The sequence below is a fragment of the Oncorhynchus keta genome, chromosome 34 (genome assembly GCF_023373465.1).
Source record: "Oncorhynchus keta strain PuntledgeMale-10-30-2019 chromosome 34, Oket_V2, whole genome shotgun sequence".
NCBI classification, from domain to species: Eukaryota; Metazoa; Chordata; class Actinopteri; order Salmoniformes; family Salmonidae; genus Oncorhynchus; species Oncorhynchus keta.
The window spans coordinates 52,265,767-52,287,768 of NC_068454.1; the positions used below are offsets into that span (position 1 = coordinate 52,265,767).

Consider the following 22,002-nt stretch of genomic DNA (forward strand, 5'->3'; position numbering starts at 1 on the left):
CATTGTCTTGGCTGTGTGCTTAGGGTCGTTGTCCTGTTGGAAGTGAACCTTCGCCCCAGTCTGAGGTCCTGACTGCTCTGGAGCAGCTTTTCATCAAGGATCTCTCTGTACTTTGCTCCGTTCATCTTTCTCTTGATCCTAACTTGTCTCCCAGTCCCTGACGCTTTTAAACATCCCAACAGCATGATGCTGCCACCACCATGCTTGGTTTGGTGGTGCCAGGTTTCCTCCAATTGACAATTGGTGGCGGCACCAAATAGTTCAATCTTGGTTTTATCAGACCAGATAATCTTGTTTCTCATGGTCTGAGAGTCTTTTAGCTGCCTTTTGGCAAACTCCCAAGTGGGCTGTCATGTGCCTTTTACTGAGGAGTGGCTTCTGTCTGGCCACTCTACCATAAAGGCCTGATTGGTGGAGTGCTGCAGAGATGGTTGTCCTTCTGGAAGGTTCTCACATCACCACAGAGGAGCTCTGTCAGAGTGACAATCGGGTTCTTGGTTACCTCTCTGACCAAGGCTCTTCTCCCCTGATTGTTCAGTTTGGCTGGGGGGCCAGCTCAAGGAGGTCTTGGTGGTTCCAAACTTCTTACATTTAAGAATGATGGAGGTCACTGTGTTCTTGGGGACAGTCAACGCTGCAGAAATGTTTTGGTACTCTTCCCCAGACCTGTGCTTCGAGACAATCCTGTCTCCAAATGCAGTCAGTCATCCATGTTTATTTCGTTATGGTATTTATTTTTCCAAGATCTATTGGTTGAAGGTTGATCAAAGTAGATATAATTGGAAGTGAATGCTTTGGGATGGCAACGGACAGCTTCCTTTGCTACAAAAGGTGGTTTAATTAGGTCACTGAATCTTTTTTATTGATTCTGATTGAGCATTGATTGATTCTGCTGCCAATCACACAACATGTAAGTGCCTTTATTGTAAGCCTTGCGTGTGTCTATTGAGGCTCTTTGGAGTATCCTCATATCCACTGAAACCTCACCACTCTCCCTGTCCTCCACAGGAGCGTCTCTTGCTGTCCATCCTGCCCAAGCATATAGCAGACGAGATGTTGCAGGACATGAAGAAGAAAGAAGCCAGTCAGACTGGACAGAAAGAGATGCAGCAGTTCAACACCATGTACATGTATCGCCACGAAAACGTCAGGTACGACACAGTGGCCAGACTCTCTATGTGCAATCTATAGACCTATGGCTAGGAGAGCATAACTTATAGAGTACACTGTGTTCTATAATAAAGAGGCAGGATATCTAATAGGATGACGTGATGACAGCATGTATCCCCTTTCTCCTGCAGTATTTTGTTTGCAGACATTGTGGGATTCACTCAGTTGTCATCATCATGCAGTGCCCATGAGCTGGTCAAGCTCCTCAATGAACTGTTTGCCCGCTTTGACAAGCTGGCTGCCGTGAGTCACACACACACACCCACAGACAAATATATTACTTACTGACAAAAAAAATGTATATTGGTGGATTTATTTATAGATTAAAGTAAATTTACATGTTTCTGTGTAGAAATACCACCAGTTGAGAATAAAGATCCTGGGCGACTGTTACTACTGCATCTGTGGCCTGCCAGACTACAGAGAGGACCACGCTGCCTGCTCCATCATGATGGGCCTGGCCATGGTGGAGGCCATTTCGTGAGTACCACCCAATGGCAATGTGGACTGTAGAAACTGTAGAGTGGTTTGTGGTATAGGGCTGCATGTCAAAGGACATCCTATTCACTCACTTAGGGTCAAAGATAATTTACTACTGTAGAACCTATTACTTTCATGTGCTAAAAACTGGTCTGACATCTACAGACATCTACTGGATAAATGGTGAGAAAATAATACGCAATTTAATATTTTCTACCAAGGTTTGATGAGCTTTTAAGTCCAAACCTTTCAGTTTTCCGAATGACCTCCGTTTCAGACGTGTTCACATCTGAGGTCCTTCTGTACTTGTGGTGAATAGGGTGTCATTTGAGATTTGCACATAGAGTAGGAATAATGTGATGTTCTGGAGGCAAAACGAATGGTAGGGGAAAGACTGGCTAGGGTGGTTCTTCTTGGCTCTGTGTCATGGTGACTGTGTTGTCCTGTAGGTATGTTCGTGAGAAGACCGGGACAGATGTGGACATGCGTGTGGGGGTACACACTGGCACTGTCCTGGGGGGCGTCCTGGGACAGAAGCGGTGGCAGTATGACGTCTGGTCCACTGACGTCACCGTGGCCAATAAGATGGAGGCGGGAGGAATACCGGGGTAAGAAGGAACTGGTTTAAACGTTATTACATTTCCCAAACTCTATTTACAGATATTTACTACAACTTTAGATGATGCGCAGGCAAGATTGACCTGCCTCATGCACTCATATTTGTCAAATGTGTTTGTGCCCAATACAAACACTTTATACCTATTGCTAGCAATAAGTCATGAATTATGAAGTCTGTAAGGAAATGTTGATGTACTGAATATCAATTAAGCGGGTGACAGCAGGAATTATTCAAAGTTTGCAATAGGGAGGGCATAGGGTCAGCCCCCACCCGTTCTGCCATTGATAGACCAGGCTCTCTGACCTCTAGCCTATAACCCCTGACCTTTGCGGCAGGCGTGTGCACATCTCCCAGGCCACCATGGAGTGTCTGCACGGGGAGTTTGATATGGAGCCGGGGAACGGGGGCGACCGCTGTGAGTACCTGAAGGAGAGGGGCATCGACTCCTACCTGGTGGTGGTGCCCAAGGGCCCCCTGGGAAAGAACGGCATCAACGGGGTGGTGAGTATTGCCTCAGCACCTAGTTTTATTCAACCTTTATTCTTACAGGTTCATCTTACTGAGATAAAACCTTGGTAAAACTTTATTTTACAACCAGGTAGTACTTACTAAGAAATAACTTTTGTCTTTAACTTTGATACCAGTCTCCAATTTTGTTGAATTCTTTGAGGTAATTACCAGCGTAGTTTCCTAGTTACTTACCTGGTATTTTCATGGTATTAACAGTTTACAACAGGCTGTAAAAGAAAGCGTAACAAAATGTCAATATATGTTTTTCTCCAGATTCCTCCTGTCAACACACCACAGTCACTGTAACACACCTCGCATTCTTTCTCTTCTCTCCCTTTCTCTCTCCTCCTTCCTGTCTCTTCGTTTCCTATCAGAAGTTGTCTGTGATGTCGTCCAATGGGAACTCTCCATTGTTGATCAACACCACTGAGTGTAATGGGAGTGTCCACACAGCCTGCACCACACCCGACGACCCAGAGGAGCTGGACACACGGGTAACGTATGACCTTTACTGTAACCCCTAACACACAGGATTGCAACTCAATGTGCTACAAGTGCACAGTGTGTGCAGGCCTTTTGTTCCAGGATTAGTACACCTATTCAAATGATTAACTAATCATTGTCTTATATTTAGACCTCGATTTGTTTATTCAGGGGTGTTATAGCGCTGGGCTAGTACAAAAACCTCCAAATGCTTTGGCTGTCTCCAAGACAGGAGTTGCTCCAAAGTGTGCTACCTTCTCTACTTCAAACCAGAATGAAGAGTGGCTCCACCCAGATTCTCCACCCTTCTCATTAAGTGTGCATTTGCACACTCCCCATCATGGATCTAAAAGCATTGAATTGGTGTAAGTATTGGCTGGAGAGAGCTTCGACCATTGTTCAATCCATGAGAGGGAGTGTGCACTTGCACTTTTTAGAAGAAGTGTGGAGAATCGGGGTGCATCCAGTGAGTGGTGTAATGACAGACCAGGAATGCCACCTTCTTGTGACCCCAGGTGGTGAACCCATCGTTCCCCAACCCTCGGCGGAGGCTAAGATTGCGGGACCTGGCCGAGAGGGTGATTGATGCCCAAGAGAACGAACAGGAGCTCAACAAACTGCTCAATGAGGCACTGCTGGAGAGAGAGACCGTACAAGCGTGAGTAGACCGAGAGGGAGGGTGTGTGTGGGGTTGCAAAATTCCAGGAACTTTAAATAAATCCCCTGGTTTTCCTGAAATCCTGGTTGGAGGATTCTGGATTTCATGCTTATTCCCTCCTGATTTCGGGAATCCCCCATTTATTTAAAATTCTCTTAATTTTGCCAGCCTTTGTATATCTATGAATGTGTGTGAGTGAGGGTAGCAGAGGGTGTGTGAGTGAGCCTTGTGCAGCCAGATATGAATCCTCTGTTATGTGAGCAGACAGACTGTGTGAACCCTCCCTCTCTACCCTGTCAGTCTGAAGGGGAAGCGCACCAACCGTCTGTCCCTGCGCTTTGTGGACCCTGAGCTGGAGACCCGCTACTCCGTAGAAAAGGAGAAGCAGAGCGGAGCTGCCTTCAGCTGCTCCTGTGTAGTGCTCCTGTTCACTGCAGCCATGGAGGTCCTCATAGACCCTCGGTGAGTTTACCTAATCTCTCGTTCTCTCTCTCTCTCTCTCTCTCTCTCTCTGTCTCTCTGTCTCTCTGTCTCTCATGTTCTGTGTGTTCTTGCGGTTGACAGGATGATAGCAAACTACGTGACCCTAGCTGTGGGAGAGGTCCTGCTGCTCGTCCTAACTGTCTGCTCTCTGGCGGCCATCTTCCCTCGAGTGAGTGCCCCTTCCCCCCGCTCCACTATCACACTTTGCTCGACATCCAACCAGAGAGCAGCTAGCCTTTCAGAGCGAGCAACAGTTAACCCACAGCCAAATCCAAAGTTATCATAGAACATTTGCCACAACATAAGAAATATGTAGATATGAAGATATTTGTTGTGGTATACTCTTGAGTAAAAAAAGAACGTAGTTGTGATAGTGGATCAGCATACCGTAGTTAAATAACTTTTTAAATGTGCTAAGCATCTCATGATACTTAAATGTAAATGTATTTGATGTGTACAGACACTCCCAATGTTACGTAAGCTGAATGTGGTAAAGAATGTGTATAATCAGCAACCCATACGTTCGTTCTTTTGTCACGCATCAGCACTTTTGATCAAACCTCATGAGCCAGGTCATGGAAAGTCAAATTTATTGACTTCTACAGACAGTTATGTAGCTACCACTATCGACTGCTCCTATCACCCTAACAGCAACACTCCTCCCCCATCCCCACACTGCCCACAAGGGTTTTGAACCTGGTGCATGGTGCACAATGCAGACACACAGTCACACACACACTCATACAGTGCATTCGGAAAGTATTCAGACTTTTTCCACATTTTGTTACGTTACAGCCTTATTCTAAAATAGATTAAATAGTTTTTCCCCCCTCATCAGTCTACACACGACACCCCATAATGACAAAGCAAAAACAGGTTTGGAGACTTGTCCCGAAGCCACTCCTGCATTGCCTTGGCTGTGTGCTTAAGGTCCTTGTCCTGTTGGGGGGGAACTTTCACACTCTGGAGCAGGTTTTCATCAAGGATCTCTCTCTACTTTGCTCCATTCATCTTTCCCTCGATCCTGACTAGTCTCCCAGTCCCTGCCATTGAAAAACATCCCACAGCATGATGCTGCCACCACCATGCTTCACCGTAGGGATGGTGCCAGGTTTCCTCCAGATGTGACGCTTGGCATTCAGGCCAAAGAGTTCAATTTTGGTTTCATCAGACCAGAGAATCTTGCTTCTCATGATCTGAGTCTTTTAGTTACCTTTTAGGAAACCACAAGCGGGCTGTCGGGCCTTTTTACTGATTGGTGGAGTGCTGCAGAGATAATTGTTCTTCTGGAAGAACTCTGGAGCTCTGTCAGAGTGACAATCTTGGTCATCTCCCTGACCGAGACCCTTCTCCCCCGATTGCTCAGTTTGGCCGGGAGGTCAGATCAAGAAAGAGTCTTGGTGGTTCCAAATTTCTTCCATTTAAGAATGATGGAGTGTATCTTGGGGACCTTCAATGCTGCAGACATTTTTTGGGACCCTTCCCCAGATCTGTGCCTCGATTACAATCCTGTTTCTTGCTTTTTGTTCTGACATGCACTGTCAACTTTAGGACCTTATATAGACAGGTGTTTGCCTTTTAAAAGCATGTCCAATCAATTGAATTAACCACAGGTGGAATTCAATCAAGTTGTAGAAACATATCAAGGATGATCAATGGAAACAGGATGCACCTGAGCTCAATTTTGTATCTCATAGCAAAAGGTCTGAATATTTATGTAAATTAGCTCCTGAGTGATGCAGCGGTCTAAGGCACTGCATCTCAGTCCTAGAGGTGTTCGATCCCGGGCTGTATCACAACTGGCCATGATCGAGAGTCCCACAGGGCGACTCACAATTGGCCCAGCATCGTCTGGCCTAGGGGAGGGTTTGGAGTAGATTGATGAGGAAAAATATATAATTGTATCAATTTTAGAATAAGGCTGTAAGGTAACAATGTGTAAAAAGGGAAGGGGTCTGAATACTTCCTAAATGCACCGTACACACATAAACAAACAGAGTAACAACTATTATATCAAGGGTGAAATGCATGTCCATGTCAACATGTCTGAGCCTGTCCCGGTACAATGTCAACCACACGAACACCAGAAACCACACACACTCACACACACACTTTACCCCAGAGCGTATAAGCAAGAGCTTTTAGTGCTACATAAGAAATGCTTTTACTTGAGGCTGTATGGGCCAGATTATTGTTCAGCTGCCGTAGAGAATGTACTGTACCCAATGAGATCAGATTTAACCATTGGAGATCTGAGTCCCCTCGCGTGACGGTAGTTCCAATCCAGTGACTATTCTTTATCTATGGAAAATCAAGCCCACCTCATCATATAGAGATATTCATAGAGAAGCCCTCTGGTTGAACTGATGCATGACTCCTAATGGCATGATTGATGGTTCAATGAGGAAAACCAATATGTCTCGTCCTCAGTTTGTCCCAGCTCATCTGAAATGACCGTTAACAGATACAGCACTGGGTAGTCGTATACTGTTCTGCTACTAACATGAAAGTCACTATAGTACAGATGTAGGATCTTCATTTGAACACTCAAGTTTTTATTTTATTTAACTAGTCAGTTAAAAACAAATTCTTATTTACAATGACGGCCTACTGTTGCAGGACAACTTTCCTGCCATGCAGGAAATGTACAACTTGTAGTGTGTTTGAGGTTTAGAAAGGCTTCTGAAGTTTACCACTTTGACATTTCAGACTTGAATTTCCCTTATGAGAAATGTATCAGCCCCTACAAAAATGTCCAGTAGTCATAATCCACATAATTCACACTTCCTGTTGCTGCAGGATTATTTTCCCGCTGTAGCAAACTGGTGCAAATTAATATCCTTCATCTGTACAAACTCACTAGGAGAAATACCCTGACCGCTACTATGGTTTCCGTCTGACGATGCATTTGAAAACTGAACATGATGACGATTACAATTGCATTACTTTGTTGGTTATAAGCGAGCAAAGACGACCGTCACCATCAATCATAGTTTAAAATGTTTTTAATGTTCCGCTATTTAATGTTCCGCTATTGTCGTAAAAGAGTGTTGTATTGATGTGGTTCTGAGTAATGTTTTACAACTATGATAGCTGGATAGATATTACTGGTAAGTTCACGTGACTGGTTAATGATGTTACTGTTGATGGCCAACATGTTATTTTCCCACCTAGGTTTTCCCTAAGAGGCTGGTGTCTTTCTCCACATGGATTGACCACACCCGCTGGGCACGGAACACATGGGCCATGGCAGCAATCTTCATCCTCACCATGGCCGACATTGTGGACATGGTGAGAAATCGCTAGTCCAGTAGAAGAAATCACAACACTGGCTTTCTGGTGTTGGAATTATGCAGTAGCATGCCAACACACAAGCCTTTCTCATAAAGCTGGGTTTGACTTAAGGGTACATTTTTGGTATTGACATGCACGCATACCGTCCATATGCAACGGCACGCGTTGCAGTTAAATGTTTTAAATTCATAATAAAGCAACAAGATGGGAGTGAAACCAAGGGGTAAGCTTGGAGGAAGCACTAGAAATCGATCTTGCGTTGACATTTGGCCTCTATCCCCTCTCTGTCCACGCCGTGTAGCTGAGCTGTCCCCGTCCCTCTGGAAACGCCACAATGGCTCCTCCTTCCTCTGTTGTCCAATCCGGGGCAGAGGGCTGTCTGGACAACCCCAAGTACTACAGCTACATCGCCGTGCTGGCACTCATGGCGACCACCATGCTGGTACAGGTCAGCCACATGGTCAAGGTCACACTCATGCTCCTCATCACCATAGCGACGGGCATCGTCAACATATACAGCTGGAGGGACATATTTGACCGCTACGATATGGCCCGCTTCCAGGACTACAGGTGGATGTGGTTGTGGTGTTATATGCTGTAGAACAGGTGTGGGTGGTGGTCATCAGTTTATGGATGTGTGGTCATCATTTCGTTTCAATTAGTAAAAATGGAATTGGAATTTCAGTTGACTAAATTGACCGCAACTCTTGACTGTCATGTTTAGTGTGCTTATTGTTGTTCTGTAAACAATGTGAGCATGCTTGTGATTTCTGATGATCTCTGTGCTCTGTTTCTTTAGGTCTTACCTGGTTCCCTCCAAATATGCCATGACTATCATGATCTTCATCATGATGATCAGCTTCTACTACTTTTCTCGACATGTAAGTTACCATGGCAGAAGTCGACTAGTTATATACCTTCCAAGTCGTCACCACCTTCTCTATTCTCCACATGTTCTGCTTCTCCTCCTTTCTTGTTGACCTCTCCATCTCTATTTGAACCTCTTTCCTGTCTCCTACCACCATGTCCCTGACTTTAGGTGGAGAAGCTAGCACGTACTCTGTTCTTGTGGAAGATTGAGGTCCATGAGCAGAAGGAGAAGGTGTATGAGATGAGGCGCTGGAACGAGGCGCTGGTCACTAACATGCTGCCAGAGCACGTAGCACGCCACTTCCTGGGCTCCAAGAAAAGGGACGAGGTGAGACAACTTCACTACTGTACATACAGTACCTGGTTCCCCCTTCATGTCATCCAAAAAGTTATACTTTTCAGTCATCTGTCCATATCAAATTTTATTTGTCACATACACATGGTTAGCAGATGTTAATGCGAGTGTAGCGAAATGCTTGTGCTTCTAGTTCCGACAATGCAGTGATAACCAACAAGTAATCTAACTAACAATTCCAAAACTACTGTCTGATACAGTGTAAGGGAATAAAGAATATGTACATAAGGATATATGAATGAGTGATGGTACAGGGCAGCATACAGTAGATGGTATCGAGTACAGTATATACATATGAGATGAGTATGTAGACAAACTAAACAAAGTGGCATAGTTAAAGTGGCTAGTGATACATGTATTACATAAGGATGCAGTCGATGATATAGAGTACAGTATATACGTATGCATATGAGATGAATAATGTAGGGTAAGTAACATTATATACGGTAGCATTGTTTAAAGTGGCTAGTGATATATTTACATCATTTCCCATCAATTCCCATTATTAAAGTGGCTGGAGTTGGGTCAGTGTCAATGTCAGTGTGTTGGCAGCAGCCACTCAATGTTAGTGGTGGCTGTTTAACAGTCTGATGGCCTTGAGATAGAAGCTGTTTTTCAGTCTCTCGGTCCCAGCTTTGATGCACCTGTACTGACCTTGCCTTCTGGATGATAGCGGGGTGAACAGGCAGTGGCTCGGGTGGTTGATGTCCTTGATGATCTTTATGGCCTTCCTGTAACATCGGGTGGTGTAGGTGTCCTGGAGGGCAGGTAGTTTGCCCCCGGTGATGCGTTGTGCAGACCTCACTACCCTCTGGAGAGCCTTACGGTTGTGGGCGGAGCAGTTGCCGTACCAGGCGGTGATACAGCCCGCCAGGATGCTCTCGATTGTGCATCTGTAGAAGTTTGTGAGTGCTTTTGGTCACAAGCTGAATTTCTTCAGCCTCCTGAGGTTGAAGAGGCGCTGCTGCGCCTTCTTCACGACGCTGTCAGTGTGAGTGGACCAATTCAGTTTGTCTGTGATGTATATGCCGAGGAACTTAAAACTTGCTACCCTCTCCACTACTGTTCCATCGATGTGGATAGGGGGGTGTTCCCTCTGCTGTTTCCTGAAGTCCACAATCATCTCCTTAGTTTTGTTGACGTTGAGTGTGAGGTTATTTTCCTGACACCACACTCCGAGGGCCCTCACCTCCTCCCTGTAGGCCATCTCGTCGTTGTTGGTAATCAAGCCTACCACTGTTGTGTCGTCCGCAAACTTGATGATTGAGTTGGAGGCGTGCGTGGCCACGCAGTCGTGGGTGAACAGGGAGTACAGGAGAGGGCTCAGAACGCACCCTTGTGGGGCCCCCCGTGTTGAGGATCAGCTGGGAGGAGATGTTGTTGCCTACCCTCACCACCTGGGGGCGGCCCGTCAGGAAGTCCAGTACCCAGTTGCACAGGGCGGGATCGAGACCCAGGGTCTCGAGCTTGATGACGAGCTTGGAGGGTACTATGGTGTTGAATGCCGAGCTGTAGTCGATGAACAGCATTCTCACATAAGTATTCCTCTTGTCCAGGTGGGTTAGGGCAGTGTGCAGTGTGGTTGAGATTGCATCGTCTGTGGACCTATTTGGGCGGTAAGCAAATTGGACTGGGTCTAGGGTGTCAGGTAGGGTGGAGGTGATATGGTCCTTGACTAGTCTCTCAAAGCACTTCATGATGACGGAAGTGAGAGCTACGGGGGCGGTAGTCGTTTAGCTCAGTTACCTTAGCTTTCTTGGGAACAGGAACAATGGTGGCCCTCTTGAAGCATGTGGGAACAGCAGACTGGTATAGGGATTGATTGAATATGTCCGTAAATACACCGGCCAGCTGGTCTGCGCATGCTCTGAGGGTGCGGCTGGGGATGCCGTCTGGGCCTGCAGCCTTGCGAGGGTTAACACGTTTAAATGTCTTACTCACCTCTGCTGCAGTGAAGGAGAGACCGCATGTTTTCGTTGCAGGCCGTGTCAGTGGCACTGTATTGTCCTCAAAGCGGGCAAAAAGTTATTTAGTCTGCCTGGGAGCAAGACATCCTGGTCCGTGACTGGGCTGGGTTTCTTCTTGTAGTCCGTGATTGACTGTAGACCCTGACACATGCCTCTTGTGTCTGAGCCGTTGAATTGAGATTCTACTTTGTCTCTGTACTGACGCTTAGCTTGTTTAATAGCCTTGCGGAGGGAATTGCTGCACTGTTTGTATTCAGTCATGTTACCAGACACCTTTCCCTGATTAAAAGCAGTGGTTCGCGCTTTCAGTTTCACGCGAATGCTGCCATCAATCCACGGTTTCTGTTTAGGGAATGTTTTTATCGTTGCTATGGGAACGACATCTTCAACGCACGTTCTAATGAACTCGCACACCGAATCAGCGTATTCGTCAATATTTTTATCTGACGCAATACGAAACATGTCCCAGTCCACGTGATGGAAGCAGTCTTGGAGTGTGGAGTCAGCTTGGTCGGACCAGCGTTGGACAGACCTCAGCGTGGGAGCTTCTTGTTTAAGTTTCTGTCTGTAGGCAGGGATCAACAAAATGGAGTCGTGGTCAGCTTTTCCGAAAGGGGGGCGGGGCAGGGCCTTATATGCATCGCGGAAGTTAGAGTAACAATGATCCAAGGTTTTACCATAGAACATTCTTCCAAGAGTCTTGATGATCTTCCAGGTATGTTTTGTCAAACTTTAGTCAACTTTTTGGACGACATGGGCCCCATTATGTCTGGCAAAAACCAAGCACTGCATTCCACAGTAAGAACCTCATACCAACGATCAAGCATGGTGGTGGTAGTGTGATGGTTTGGGGACATCCAATTTGTTTTGTTATTTGTAAACTCAGGTTTCCTTAATCTAATATTAGGTTTTGGTTGAAGATCTGATAACGTTCAGTATAAAGAATATGCAAAAATATAGAAAAACCCAGGGCTCAAAATTGAACATTTTCATTGGTGGCACTGAAAATATATTTTTTTAATCGATTGAAATATAGCCTACTGTATGTTGGGCCTTGAAGTATGCTATCTACTTCTGAAGCACATGTTGTGCCCTTGAAAATAATATGGTAACCTGTAAATGCATTTAGGAGTATATGCGACCAAAATTGTCACACTTTATAGCCATGACCGTAGCTACCATGTAGCTACAATGTAAATACGAGGGATGTGGCGGTAACGGAATTTTGGATGAAAGTTATTAGTCAGCCAAATAGACATGTTCACTGTTAGAACCGTTCTAATAGCAAAACAATTCGAATACATGTACAAAACATGAGTCTACACTGAGTGTACAAAACATTAGGAACCCCTTCCTAATATTGAGTTGCACCCCCTTTTGCCTCAGAACAGTCTGGACTCTACAAGGTGTCGAAAGTGTTCCACAGATGCTGGCCCAAGTTGACTCCAATGCTTCCCGCAGTTGTGTGAAGTTGGCTGGATGTCCTTTGGGTTTTGCACTATTCTTGATTTCACACTGTTGAGTGTGGAAAAAACCCAGCAGTGTTGCAGTTCTTGACATACTCAAACCGGTGAGCCTGGCACCTACTACAAATACCCTGTTCAAAGGCACTTTAAATATTTTGTCTTGCCCGTTCACCCTCTGAATGGCACACATACACAATCCATGTCTCAAGGCTTAAAAATCCTTATTTAACCTGTCTCCTACTGGAGACATCAATAATGGATCATAGCTTTCATCTGGATTCACCTGGTCAGTCTGTCATGGAAAGAGCAGGTGTCCCTAATATTTTGTACACTCAGTGAATATATTTTTTAAGACTCACATTTTCTCCTGTCTTCTGCATGTGCTGCTGCTGCAGGGAGTGGGGTGTTGCCTAGGCAACCGAAACCTCGTTTGCTACAACACCTTGCATGTTTCAGCAAGGAGAAACAAAGTTTCATCACGTTGCAGAGTCCATGTTGCAGCAGAAACTGACTCAATTGCGCTAATGGCCGGCCATCCCGTCTTCAGTCAGCTGGTTGATCATATACAGTACCAGTCAAAAGTTTGGATACACCTACTCATTCAAGGGTTTTTCTTTATTTTTAATATTTTCTACATTGTAGAATAATAGTGAAGACATCAAAACTATGAAATAACACATGGAATCATGTAGTAAGCAAAAATGTATATCATTTATATTTGAGATTTGTCAAAGTAGCCAACCATTGCCTTGATGACAGCTTTCACACTCTTGGAATTCTCTCAACCTGCTTCACCTGGAATGCTTTTCCAACAGTCTTGAAGGAGTTCACCCCAAACCATCTCAATTGGGTTGAGGTCGGGTGATTGTGGAAGCCAGGTCATCTGATGCAGCACTCCATCACTCTCCTTCTTGGTCAAATAGCCCTTACACAGCCTGGAGGTGTGTTGGGTCATTGTCCTGTTGAAAAACAAGTGATAGTACCACTAAGCGCAACCCAGATGGGATGACGTACCGCAACAGAATTCTGGGGTAGCCATGCTGGTTAAGTGTGCCTTGAATTCTAAATAAATCACTGACAGTGTCACCAGAAAAGCAACCCCACACCTCCTCTTCCATGCCTCAAGGTGGGAACCACACATGAGCAGATCATCCGTTCACCTACTCTGCATCTCACAAAGACTCGGCGGCTGGAGTCAAAAATCTAATTTGGAGTCATCAGACCAAAGGACAGATTTGCACTGGTCTAAATGTCAATTTCTTGTGTTTCTTGGCCCAAGCAAATCTCTTTTTATTATTGTTGTCTTTTAGTAATAGTTTCTTTGACCATGGAGGCCTGATTCACACAGTCTCCTCTGAACAGTTGATGTTGAGATGTGTCTTTTACATTTATTTGGGGTTATTTGAGAAACCGATGCCTCAGAAGTCCTCAACTGGCAGCTTCATTAAATAGTACCCGCAAAACACCAATCTCAACGTCAACAGTAAAGAGATGACTCCGGGATGCTGGCCTTCTAGAGTTCCTCTGTCCAGTGTATGTGTTCTTCTGCCCATCTTAATATTTTATGTTTTATTGGCCAGTCTGAGATATGGCTTTTTCTTTGCAACTCTGCCTAGAAGGCCAGCATCCCGGAGTCGCCTCTTCACTGTTGACGCTGAGACTCGTGTTTTGCGGGTACTATTTAATGAAGCTGCCAGTTGAGGACTTGTGAGGTGTCTGTTTCTCAAACTAGACACTAATGTACTTGTCCTCTTGCTCAGTTTTGCACCGGGGCCTCCCACTCTTTCGGTTAGAGGCCATTTGTGCTGTTCTGTGAAGGAAGTAGTACACAGCGTTGTACGAGATCTTCAGTTTTTTTGCAATTTCTCGCATGGAATAGCCTTAATTTCTCAGAACAAGAATAGACTGACGAGTTTCAGAAGAAAATTATTTGTTTCTGGCCATTTTGAGCCTGTAATCAAATGCTGATGCTCCAGATACTCAACTACTCTAACGAAGGCCAGTTTTATTGCTTCTTTAATCAGAACAACAGTTTGCAGCTGTGCTAACATAATTGCAAAAGGGTTTTCTATTGATAAATTAACCGTTTAGAATGATAAACTTGGATTAGTTAACAACATGCCATTGGAACACAGGAGTGATGGTTGCTGATAATGGGCCTCTGTACGCCTATGTAGATGATAAATCTGCCGTTTCCAGCTACAATAGTCATTTACAACATTAATAATGTCTACACTGATTTCTGATCAATTTGATGTTATTTTAGTGGACAAAAAGATTGCTTTTCTTTCAAAAACAAGGACATTTCTAAGTGACCCAAACTTTTGAATGGTAGTGTGTATATACAGTGCCTTGCGAAAGTATTCGGCCCCCTTGAACTTTGCGACCTTTTGCCACATTTCAGGCTTCAAACATAAAGATATAAAACACACTTCTTTTTGTGAAGAATCAACAACAAGTGGGACACAATCATGAAGTGGAACGACATTTATTGGATATTTCAAACAAGTCAAAAACTGATAAATTGGGCGTGCAAAATTATTCAGCCCCCTTAAGTTAATAATTTGTAGCGCCACCTTTTGCTGCAATTACAGCTGTAAGTCGCTTGGGGTATGTCTATCAGTTTTGCACATCGAGAGACTGAAATTTTTCCCATTCCTCCTTGCAAAACAGCTCGAGCTCAGTGAAGTTGGATGGAGAGCATTTGTGAACAGCAGTTATCAGTTCTTTCCACAGATTCTCAATTGGATTCAGGTCTGGACTTTGACTTGGCCATTCTAACACCTGGATATGTTTATTTTTGAACCATTCCATTGTAGATTTTGCTTTATGTTTTGGATCATTGTCTTGTTGGAAGACAAATCTCTGTCCCAGTCTCAGGTCTTTTGCAGACTCCATCAGGTTTTCTTCCAGAATGGTCCTGTATTTGGCTCCATCCATATTCCCATCAATTTTAACCATCTTCCCTGTCCCTGCTGAAGAAAAGCAGGCCCCAACCATGATGCTGCCACCACCATGTTTTTCAGTGGGGATGATGTGCTCAGGGTGATGGGCTGTGTTGCTTTTACGCCAAACATAACGTTTTGCATTGTTGCCAAAAAGTTCAATTTTGGTTTCATCTGACCAGAGCACCTTCTTCCACATGTTTGGTGTGTCTCCCAGGTGGCTTGTGGCAAACTTTAAATGACACTTTTTATGGATATCTTTAAGAAATGGCTTTCTTCTTGCCACTCTTCCATAAAGGCCAGATTTGTGCAATATACGACTGATTGTTGTCCTATGGACAGAGTCTCCCACCTCAGCTGTAGATCTCTGCAGTTAATCGATCATGGGCCTCTTGGCAGTCTTCTCCTTGTATGAGCTGAAAGTTTAGAGGGACGGCCAGGTCTTGGTAGATTTGCAGTGGTCTGATACTCCTTCCATTTCAATATTATCGCTTACACAGTGCTCCTTGGGATGTTTAAAGCTTGGGAAATCTTTTTGTATCCAAATCCGGCTTTAAACTTCTTCACAACAGTATCTCGGACCTGCCTGGTGTGGTCCTTGTTCTTCATGATGCTCTCTGCACTTTTAACGGACCTCTGAGACTATCACAGTGCAGGTGCATTTATATGGAGAATTGATTACACACAGGTGGATTGTATTTATCATCATTAGTCATTTAGGTCAACATTGGATCATTCAGAGATCCTCACTGAACTTCTGGAGAGAATTTGCTGCACTGAAAGTAAAAGGGCTGAATAATTTTGCACGCCCAATTTTTCAGTTTTTGATTTGTTAAAAAAGTTTGAAATATCCAATAAATGTTGTTCCACTTCATGATTGTGTCCCACTTGTTGTTGATTCTTCACAAAAAAATACAGTTTTATATCTTTATGTTTGAAGCCTGAAATGTGGCAAAAGGTCGCAAAGTTCAAGGGGGCCGAATACTTTCGCAAGGCACTGTATATATACATATTTTCTTTTTACAGATATGACAGTTCTTTAATTGTCATGACGGTCTTCATCCATAACCATTGTTTATATGGTAATTGTGCCAGCCCTAGTAAATACATACGTTTTAAGGCAGTCAATGTGAAGTGGGACCAATACATGTGTAGTTGAGAAAGAGGTATCAGCCATGGTCACTGTGTGCGGTGATGTTACCATGTTATCACAGTGGTAAGGTTTGTTCAGCTGTTGCAAAGTTTACACCTGGAGTTATGCTCTTGACTTATCTATGTCTGTACATCTGTTAATCTGAAATATATATATATATATATATACCCCTTCCAGGAGCTGTACAGCCAGTCATATGATGAGATTGGGGTGATGTTCGCCTCCATCCCCAACTTCTCGGACTTCTACACAGAGGAGAGCATCAACAATGGGGGGATTGAGTGCCTCAGGTTCCTCAACGAAATCATCTCCGATTTTGACAGTGTAAGAAGCTCATGAATGCATCATTTCCACTTGTGACTTGTAACAGTCATGCAAATGTTGAAACTAGCTTGCTATGACAATGGAAGTACTGTATGTTATTGCTCCCTATTCCCGAGGCATGTATAGGAATTAAAGATGCTGCCTAATACTTTGAGACTTGACCTTTCAACCCGTGACCTTTAACCTCTGACAGCTCCTGGACGAGTCTCAGTTCCGCTGCATCACCAAAATCAAAACCATTGGCAGCACCTACATGGCAGCGTCAGGAGTCACTCCCGACGTCAGCAACGGCTACGCCTGTCTGAAGGTTAGCTCATTACCATGGTCATCAGCCACTGGGTCTGGGTCAGAGGCTTAAGCTAGCCGTGTAAACTATATCATGTATGACATAATCATGTGAACTCCTATTGCTAAACAGCAGAATTCCCGATGAACTCAGTCTTGGGTATCTTATACTGTTTGTGGTAGCAGGTCAGAAATGTGATCAAGAGCTTTGGGACTGACCTTTTACAGAGGATATGTTAATTTTATGGGTGATGGTGATCGTAGTGGTGGTGATGATCAAATGAATTCACTTGAAACTTGATGATGAAGATGGTTATGATATAGAGGGCTCTGTTGTGCAGAAAGAGGAGCTGACTGACAGAGAGCGCTGGCAGCATTTGGCAGATCTGGCTGACTTTGCTCTGGCCATGAAGGTCTCGCTCATGAACATCAACTACCAGTCCTTCAACAACTTTATGCTGCGCATAGGTCAGTGCTAACTTTTCAGCCATACATTTTAAGGTGAGAGAAGAATGGAGAGCCTGTCCTAGTTTTGTACAGCATGCATATCATGTATCCCATACTTCCTCCTCTCCTCAGGTTTGAATAAAGGGGGGGTTCTGGCAGGAGTGATTGGTGCCCGGAAGCCTCACTATGACATCTGGGGAAACACTGTGAATGTGGCCAGTCGCATGGAGTCCACAGGGGTCATGGGTAACATCCAGGTAAGGCCTCTCCATAACAGGGTGCGATAAGTATTGAGGTGACAACCAAACAATCAGTTATAGCTGTAGCGCATTGGCCCGTAAGGTCGTTGATGTACCTGGTTTCTGGTGAGGACTGAGCAGGAGCACTTGATAGCCTACAATGATTGATACATTGCAGTCGCCTGCAAGATCTCGAGACCACATACAGCAATCTGATACCTGACTGCGCAGTCGATGATGTGGCATGCAACCATTGGTTGACTGCAATGTAGTCGGCCTGGAATTGTTGTTTCCCAGATGGCTATAATAACACAAGAATAATCCTACTTTGTTTGATTACTATTTAGATCTTGGGGTTTGACATCAGGGAATAGTTTTAAGTGGATTACCAAATCTGGGTAGAAAACACATGTTGGATGGATTCATCACCTACAATTTGATGTGATTCTACTGCCCCCAGGTGGTGGAAGATTGTTACCACATCTTGAAGGAGTACGGATTCCGTTTTGTGAGGAGGGGACCTATCTTTGTGAAGGGGAAAGGAGAGCTGCTTACCTACTTTCTGAAGGGTAGAGAAAAACAGGGCTCCTTCATCAACGGCTCCTCGGTCACCCTGCCACACCAAGTGGTGGACAACTCCTGACCTGCGTGTCGATGCTCACAGAAACACACACGCATAATCAGAAATATACATTTTAATGTATAAGTGAGATCTGAATTCATGCTTATACCAACACTCTTTCAGAATTGCAAAGTATGTCAGAGGATATGGACATCTTGCAAAGAAAGAAGATTTGTCCTGCCTCCCCCTCCCCCACCCTGCCTGTTCAAATACTTTTTTTGCAAACTACAAAGCTTTTGAAAATAGTGCTCAGCTATTTGCACCACAGACTTATGAACATATATCACGGTACTGTATAGTCACACATAGTTACACACAGTCTTAGACAAACACTCTTATTCAGAAACACAGTCTGACAAACACACATTCATGTACTCACTGCAATGCCATCCTTACGACGCGCTCAAGCCAGATGCATCATGGCTGTTGGACTAAATGCCTCATTTTGAATACTTTCCCCCTTTTACAAAATACTTTATATTTGGAAAAGAATGGATTTCATTGTGTTTGTTACAGTATCTCCAAACTGCTTGGAGATGACGATGACCTGAGATAAGATTGTGTGTGTGTGTGTGTGTGTGTGTGTGTGTGTGTGTGTGTGTGTGTGTGTGTGTGTGTGTGTGTGTGTGTGTGTGTGTGTGTGTGTGTGTGTGTGTGTGTGTGTGTGTGTGTGTGTGTGTGTGTGTGTGTGTGCTGAATAAGCCTGCAGTGAAAGTATTCTTTCTCACTTTTTTCTGATCCGGAATCAAGTAACATGCCATGCCCTTTTTCTGTTAGCTATGAATTTGGAACACATGCCTTCTATGTTCTCCCCCCATCACTTCTTTACGGCATCTGAGTCTATGCTGACAGTGGGCACAGAACCCAGGTGTGAGTCCTCAGGTGTGAAATTGGCGACAGGTTGAATGTTTTTTTGGAGGCATTGCAGGTGTGCACATGCACGTTGACAAGCAAGAGTGATTCATGGTATTTTAGAGTTTGTGGTCACCAGGTCTTTGTGAGTAGCTGACACCTGTGGTCATGGGTATTCCGGTGGGTAGAAATGCAGTGCTCTGAAAAAAGTATTTGCCCCCTTTAGGATTTTCTCTGTTTTTACATGTTTTTGATACTGAATTAGCAGATCTTCAACTAAAACCTTATATTAGATAAAGGGAACCTGAGTTTACAAAAAATATATATTTATTTATTTATTTAATCAACAACGTTATGCAACACCCAATTCCCCTGTGTGAAAAAGGTATTGACCCCTTACACTTGTGCCACCTTTAGCTGCAATGTCTGCAACCAAATGCTTCCTCTAGTTGTGGATCAGTCTCTCACATCGCTGTGGAAGAATTCTGGCCCACTCTTGCATGCAGAACTTCTTTAACTCAGCAAAATTTGTGGGTTTTCAAGCATGAACTGCTCCTTTCATGTCCTGCCACAACATCTCAATTGGGATTAGGTCTGGACTTTGACTAGGCCGTTCCCAAACTTACATTTTGTTGCTTTTTAATAATTTTAAAGTAAACTTGACTTTTGGATTAAAGTTGACTTACGTTTGCCAGAAAACACCTGGAAGATCATCAAGGCTCAATGGAAGAATGTTCTATGAACAGATGAGTCAAGTGTATAACTTTTTGGAAGACATGGGTCCAATTAGGCCTGACGAAAAACCAAACACTGCATTCCACGGTAAGAACCTTGTACCAATAGTCAAGCATGGTGGTGGTTGTCTGATGGTTTGGGGATGCTTTGCTGCCTCAGGACCTGGATGACTTGCCTTAATAGAAGGAACCATAAATTGTGCTCTGTATCAAATAAAAGGTTATTGGTCACATACACATATTTAGCAGATGTTATTGTGGGTGTAGCAAAATGCTTGCTGTATCAGTGAATTCTACAGGAGAATGTCAGGCTTTCTGTGAGCTGAAGCGCAGCTGGGTCATGCAGCAAGACAATAATCCAAAACACACAATCAATGGCTAAAAAGCAACAAATTTGAAGTTTTGGAATTGCCTAGACAAAGTCCAGACCTAATCCCAATTGAGATGTTGTGGCAGGACTTGAAATGAGCAGTTAATGCTTGAAAACCCACAAATGTCACTGAGTTAAAGCAGCTCTGCAGAGAAGAGTGGGCCAAAATTCCTCCACAGCAACGTGAGAGACTTGAGCAACAACTAAAGGAAGCGTTTGATTGGAGTCATTGCAGCTAAAGGTGAGTGTAAGGGGAAATTACTTTTTCACATGAGCATTGGGTGTTGCATAACTATGTTTATGAAATCAATTAAATAAGTATGTAATTGTTGTGTTATTTGTTCACTCAGGTCCCCTTTATCTAATATTAGATTTTGGTTGAAGATCTGATAATATTCAGTATTTAAATAAAAAAAATGCAAAATAATTAAGGGGGCGAATTACTTTTCCACGGCACTGTATGTTTGTTTGTTTGTGTATATGTAAGGTGGATATGTGGACAGTATTGCAGGTGCGGGTGAGTTTCTTTTGCTCGTATTGTGTCCCCGTCAGTGTCTTTTCTCTGAAATTGGATGGAAGTGCAATAGTTTATTCTTCTACAATCCTCTGTCCTCGCTTGCCCCTTACACAAATTAAAACATTCCTGGCCCTTTTAATATTTTTATAACTAAGTTTAATTCATTCTGAGATTCTATTTACAGTGAAGGGATAAAGGACTAATGAGTCTCTAAGTTGTACATACAGTTTACTGTTCATTAACTTAATTTATTGCAGTTGTCAGGGACAGATTTCCTTTTTTTAAACCAATGTAAAAGTGCCAATGTTGAAGGAATGGCTTTGGTCCCTGTACATGTGGGCAAAATGCAGGTCTTTGCTGTTTCTCGATTTGTATTTTAAAGAACCTCAGGCTTGGGAATAAAATGGCACTTTGAATGGTCTGTAAACTATCTGTGTTTGAGTTGAAAGATAATTTAAATGAAATACATTAAATTATTTGTCATTTTCAAGTGTATTGATTAAAAAAACTAAATTAAACCATGGTCCCTAATACTTTATTTAGTGTGTTTTGAGTAGGTCTGTTGTCTCCTCTTTGGATAGCATAACGTTTTTGTATATGTTGAGAGTGTGACATCCGATCCATTTCATGCAGAAGTTGCAGAACCTAATGAACACAATATGTTGAAAAGACGTTTCAACCAATTTTGCTTGTTGAGAAGAGATCCCCCCTTTTTTTGATGTAGCTTGAAAAAAAACTTAAAGGGGAAACCTGCAATTGCAACTTCCAGTTTTAGACTTTTAAATTAATGATATATAATCATTAAGTTATGCTACCTGGGGTGGCAGGTAGCCTAGTGGTTAGAGCATTCGGCCAGAATCCCTGTGCTGACCAGGTAAAAATATGTTGTTCTTCCCCTGAACAAGGCAGTTAACCAACTGTTCCCCAGTAGGCCATCATTGTAAATAAGAATTTGTTCTTCACTGACTTGCCTAGTTAAATAAAGGTAAAAATGTTACAAATATATACCCATTGATTATTGAAAAGAACAAGTCTCGTGACCTTAGGTCAATTGTCGTACCCCACACAAACTGAAAATATAAACTCTAAACAATGTAATTTGAAACAAAAGCTGTAAAGCTTCAATTTAGTTCATTCTATCATTTTGACGTCATGGATG

General features: G+C 43.6%; 1 protein-coding gene across 3 annotated transcripts in view; it reads left to right on the forward strand.

Annotated features, from left to right (window-relative positions):
* Window positions 1-21,376, forward strand: part of LOC118367257 (adenylate cyclase type 3-like) — a 32,537-nt gene extending 11,161 nt beyond the window's left edge. For 2 of the 3 annotated variants that reach the window (XM_035750519.2, XM_035750521.2), the window contains exons 3-20: window positions 1,009-1,151; window positions 1,302-1,413; window positions 1,523-1,650; window positions 2,100-2,258; window positions 2,605-2,770; window positions 3,154-3,273; window positions 3,778-3,920; window positions 4,221-4,382; window positions 4,485-4,572; window positions 7,578-7,694; window positions 7,999-8,267; window positions 8,497-8,578; window positions 8,737-8,895; window positions 16,631-16,777; window positions 16,971-17,084; window positions 17,404-17,530; window positions 17,642-17,766; window positions 18,209-21,376. In XM_035750519.2, coding sequence (XP_035606412.1) covers window positions 1,009-1,151; window positions 1,302-1,413; window positions 1,523-1,650; window positions 2,100-2,258; window positions 2,605-2,770; window positions 3,154-3,273; window positions 3,778-3,920; window positions 4,221-4,382; window positions 4,485-4,572; window positions 7,578-7,694; window positions 7,999-8,267; window positions 8,497-8,578; window positions 8,737-8,895; window positions 16,631-16,777; window positions 16,971-17,084; window positions 17,404-17,530; window positions 17,642-17,766; window positions 18,209-18,391 — 2,544 coding nt within the window. In that variant the 3' untranslated portion in view covers window positions 18,392-21,376. The remainder of the gene's footprint in view (window positions 1-1,008; window positions 1,152-1,301; window positions 1,414-1,522; window positions 1,651-2,099; window positions 2,259-2,604; window positions 2,771-3,153; window positions 3,274-3,777; window positions 3,921-4,220; window positions 4,383-4,484; window positions 4,573-7,577; window positions 7,695-7,998; window positions 8,268-8,496; window positions 8,579-8,736; window positions 8,896-16,630; window positions 16,778-16,970; window positions 17,085-17,403; window positions 17,531-17,641; window positions 17,767-18,208) is intronic. The other variant, XM_035750520.2, reaches the window with a different exon arrangement.
* Window positions 21,377-22,002: the final 626 nt, after the last annotated feature.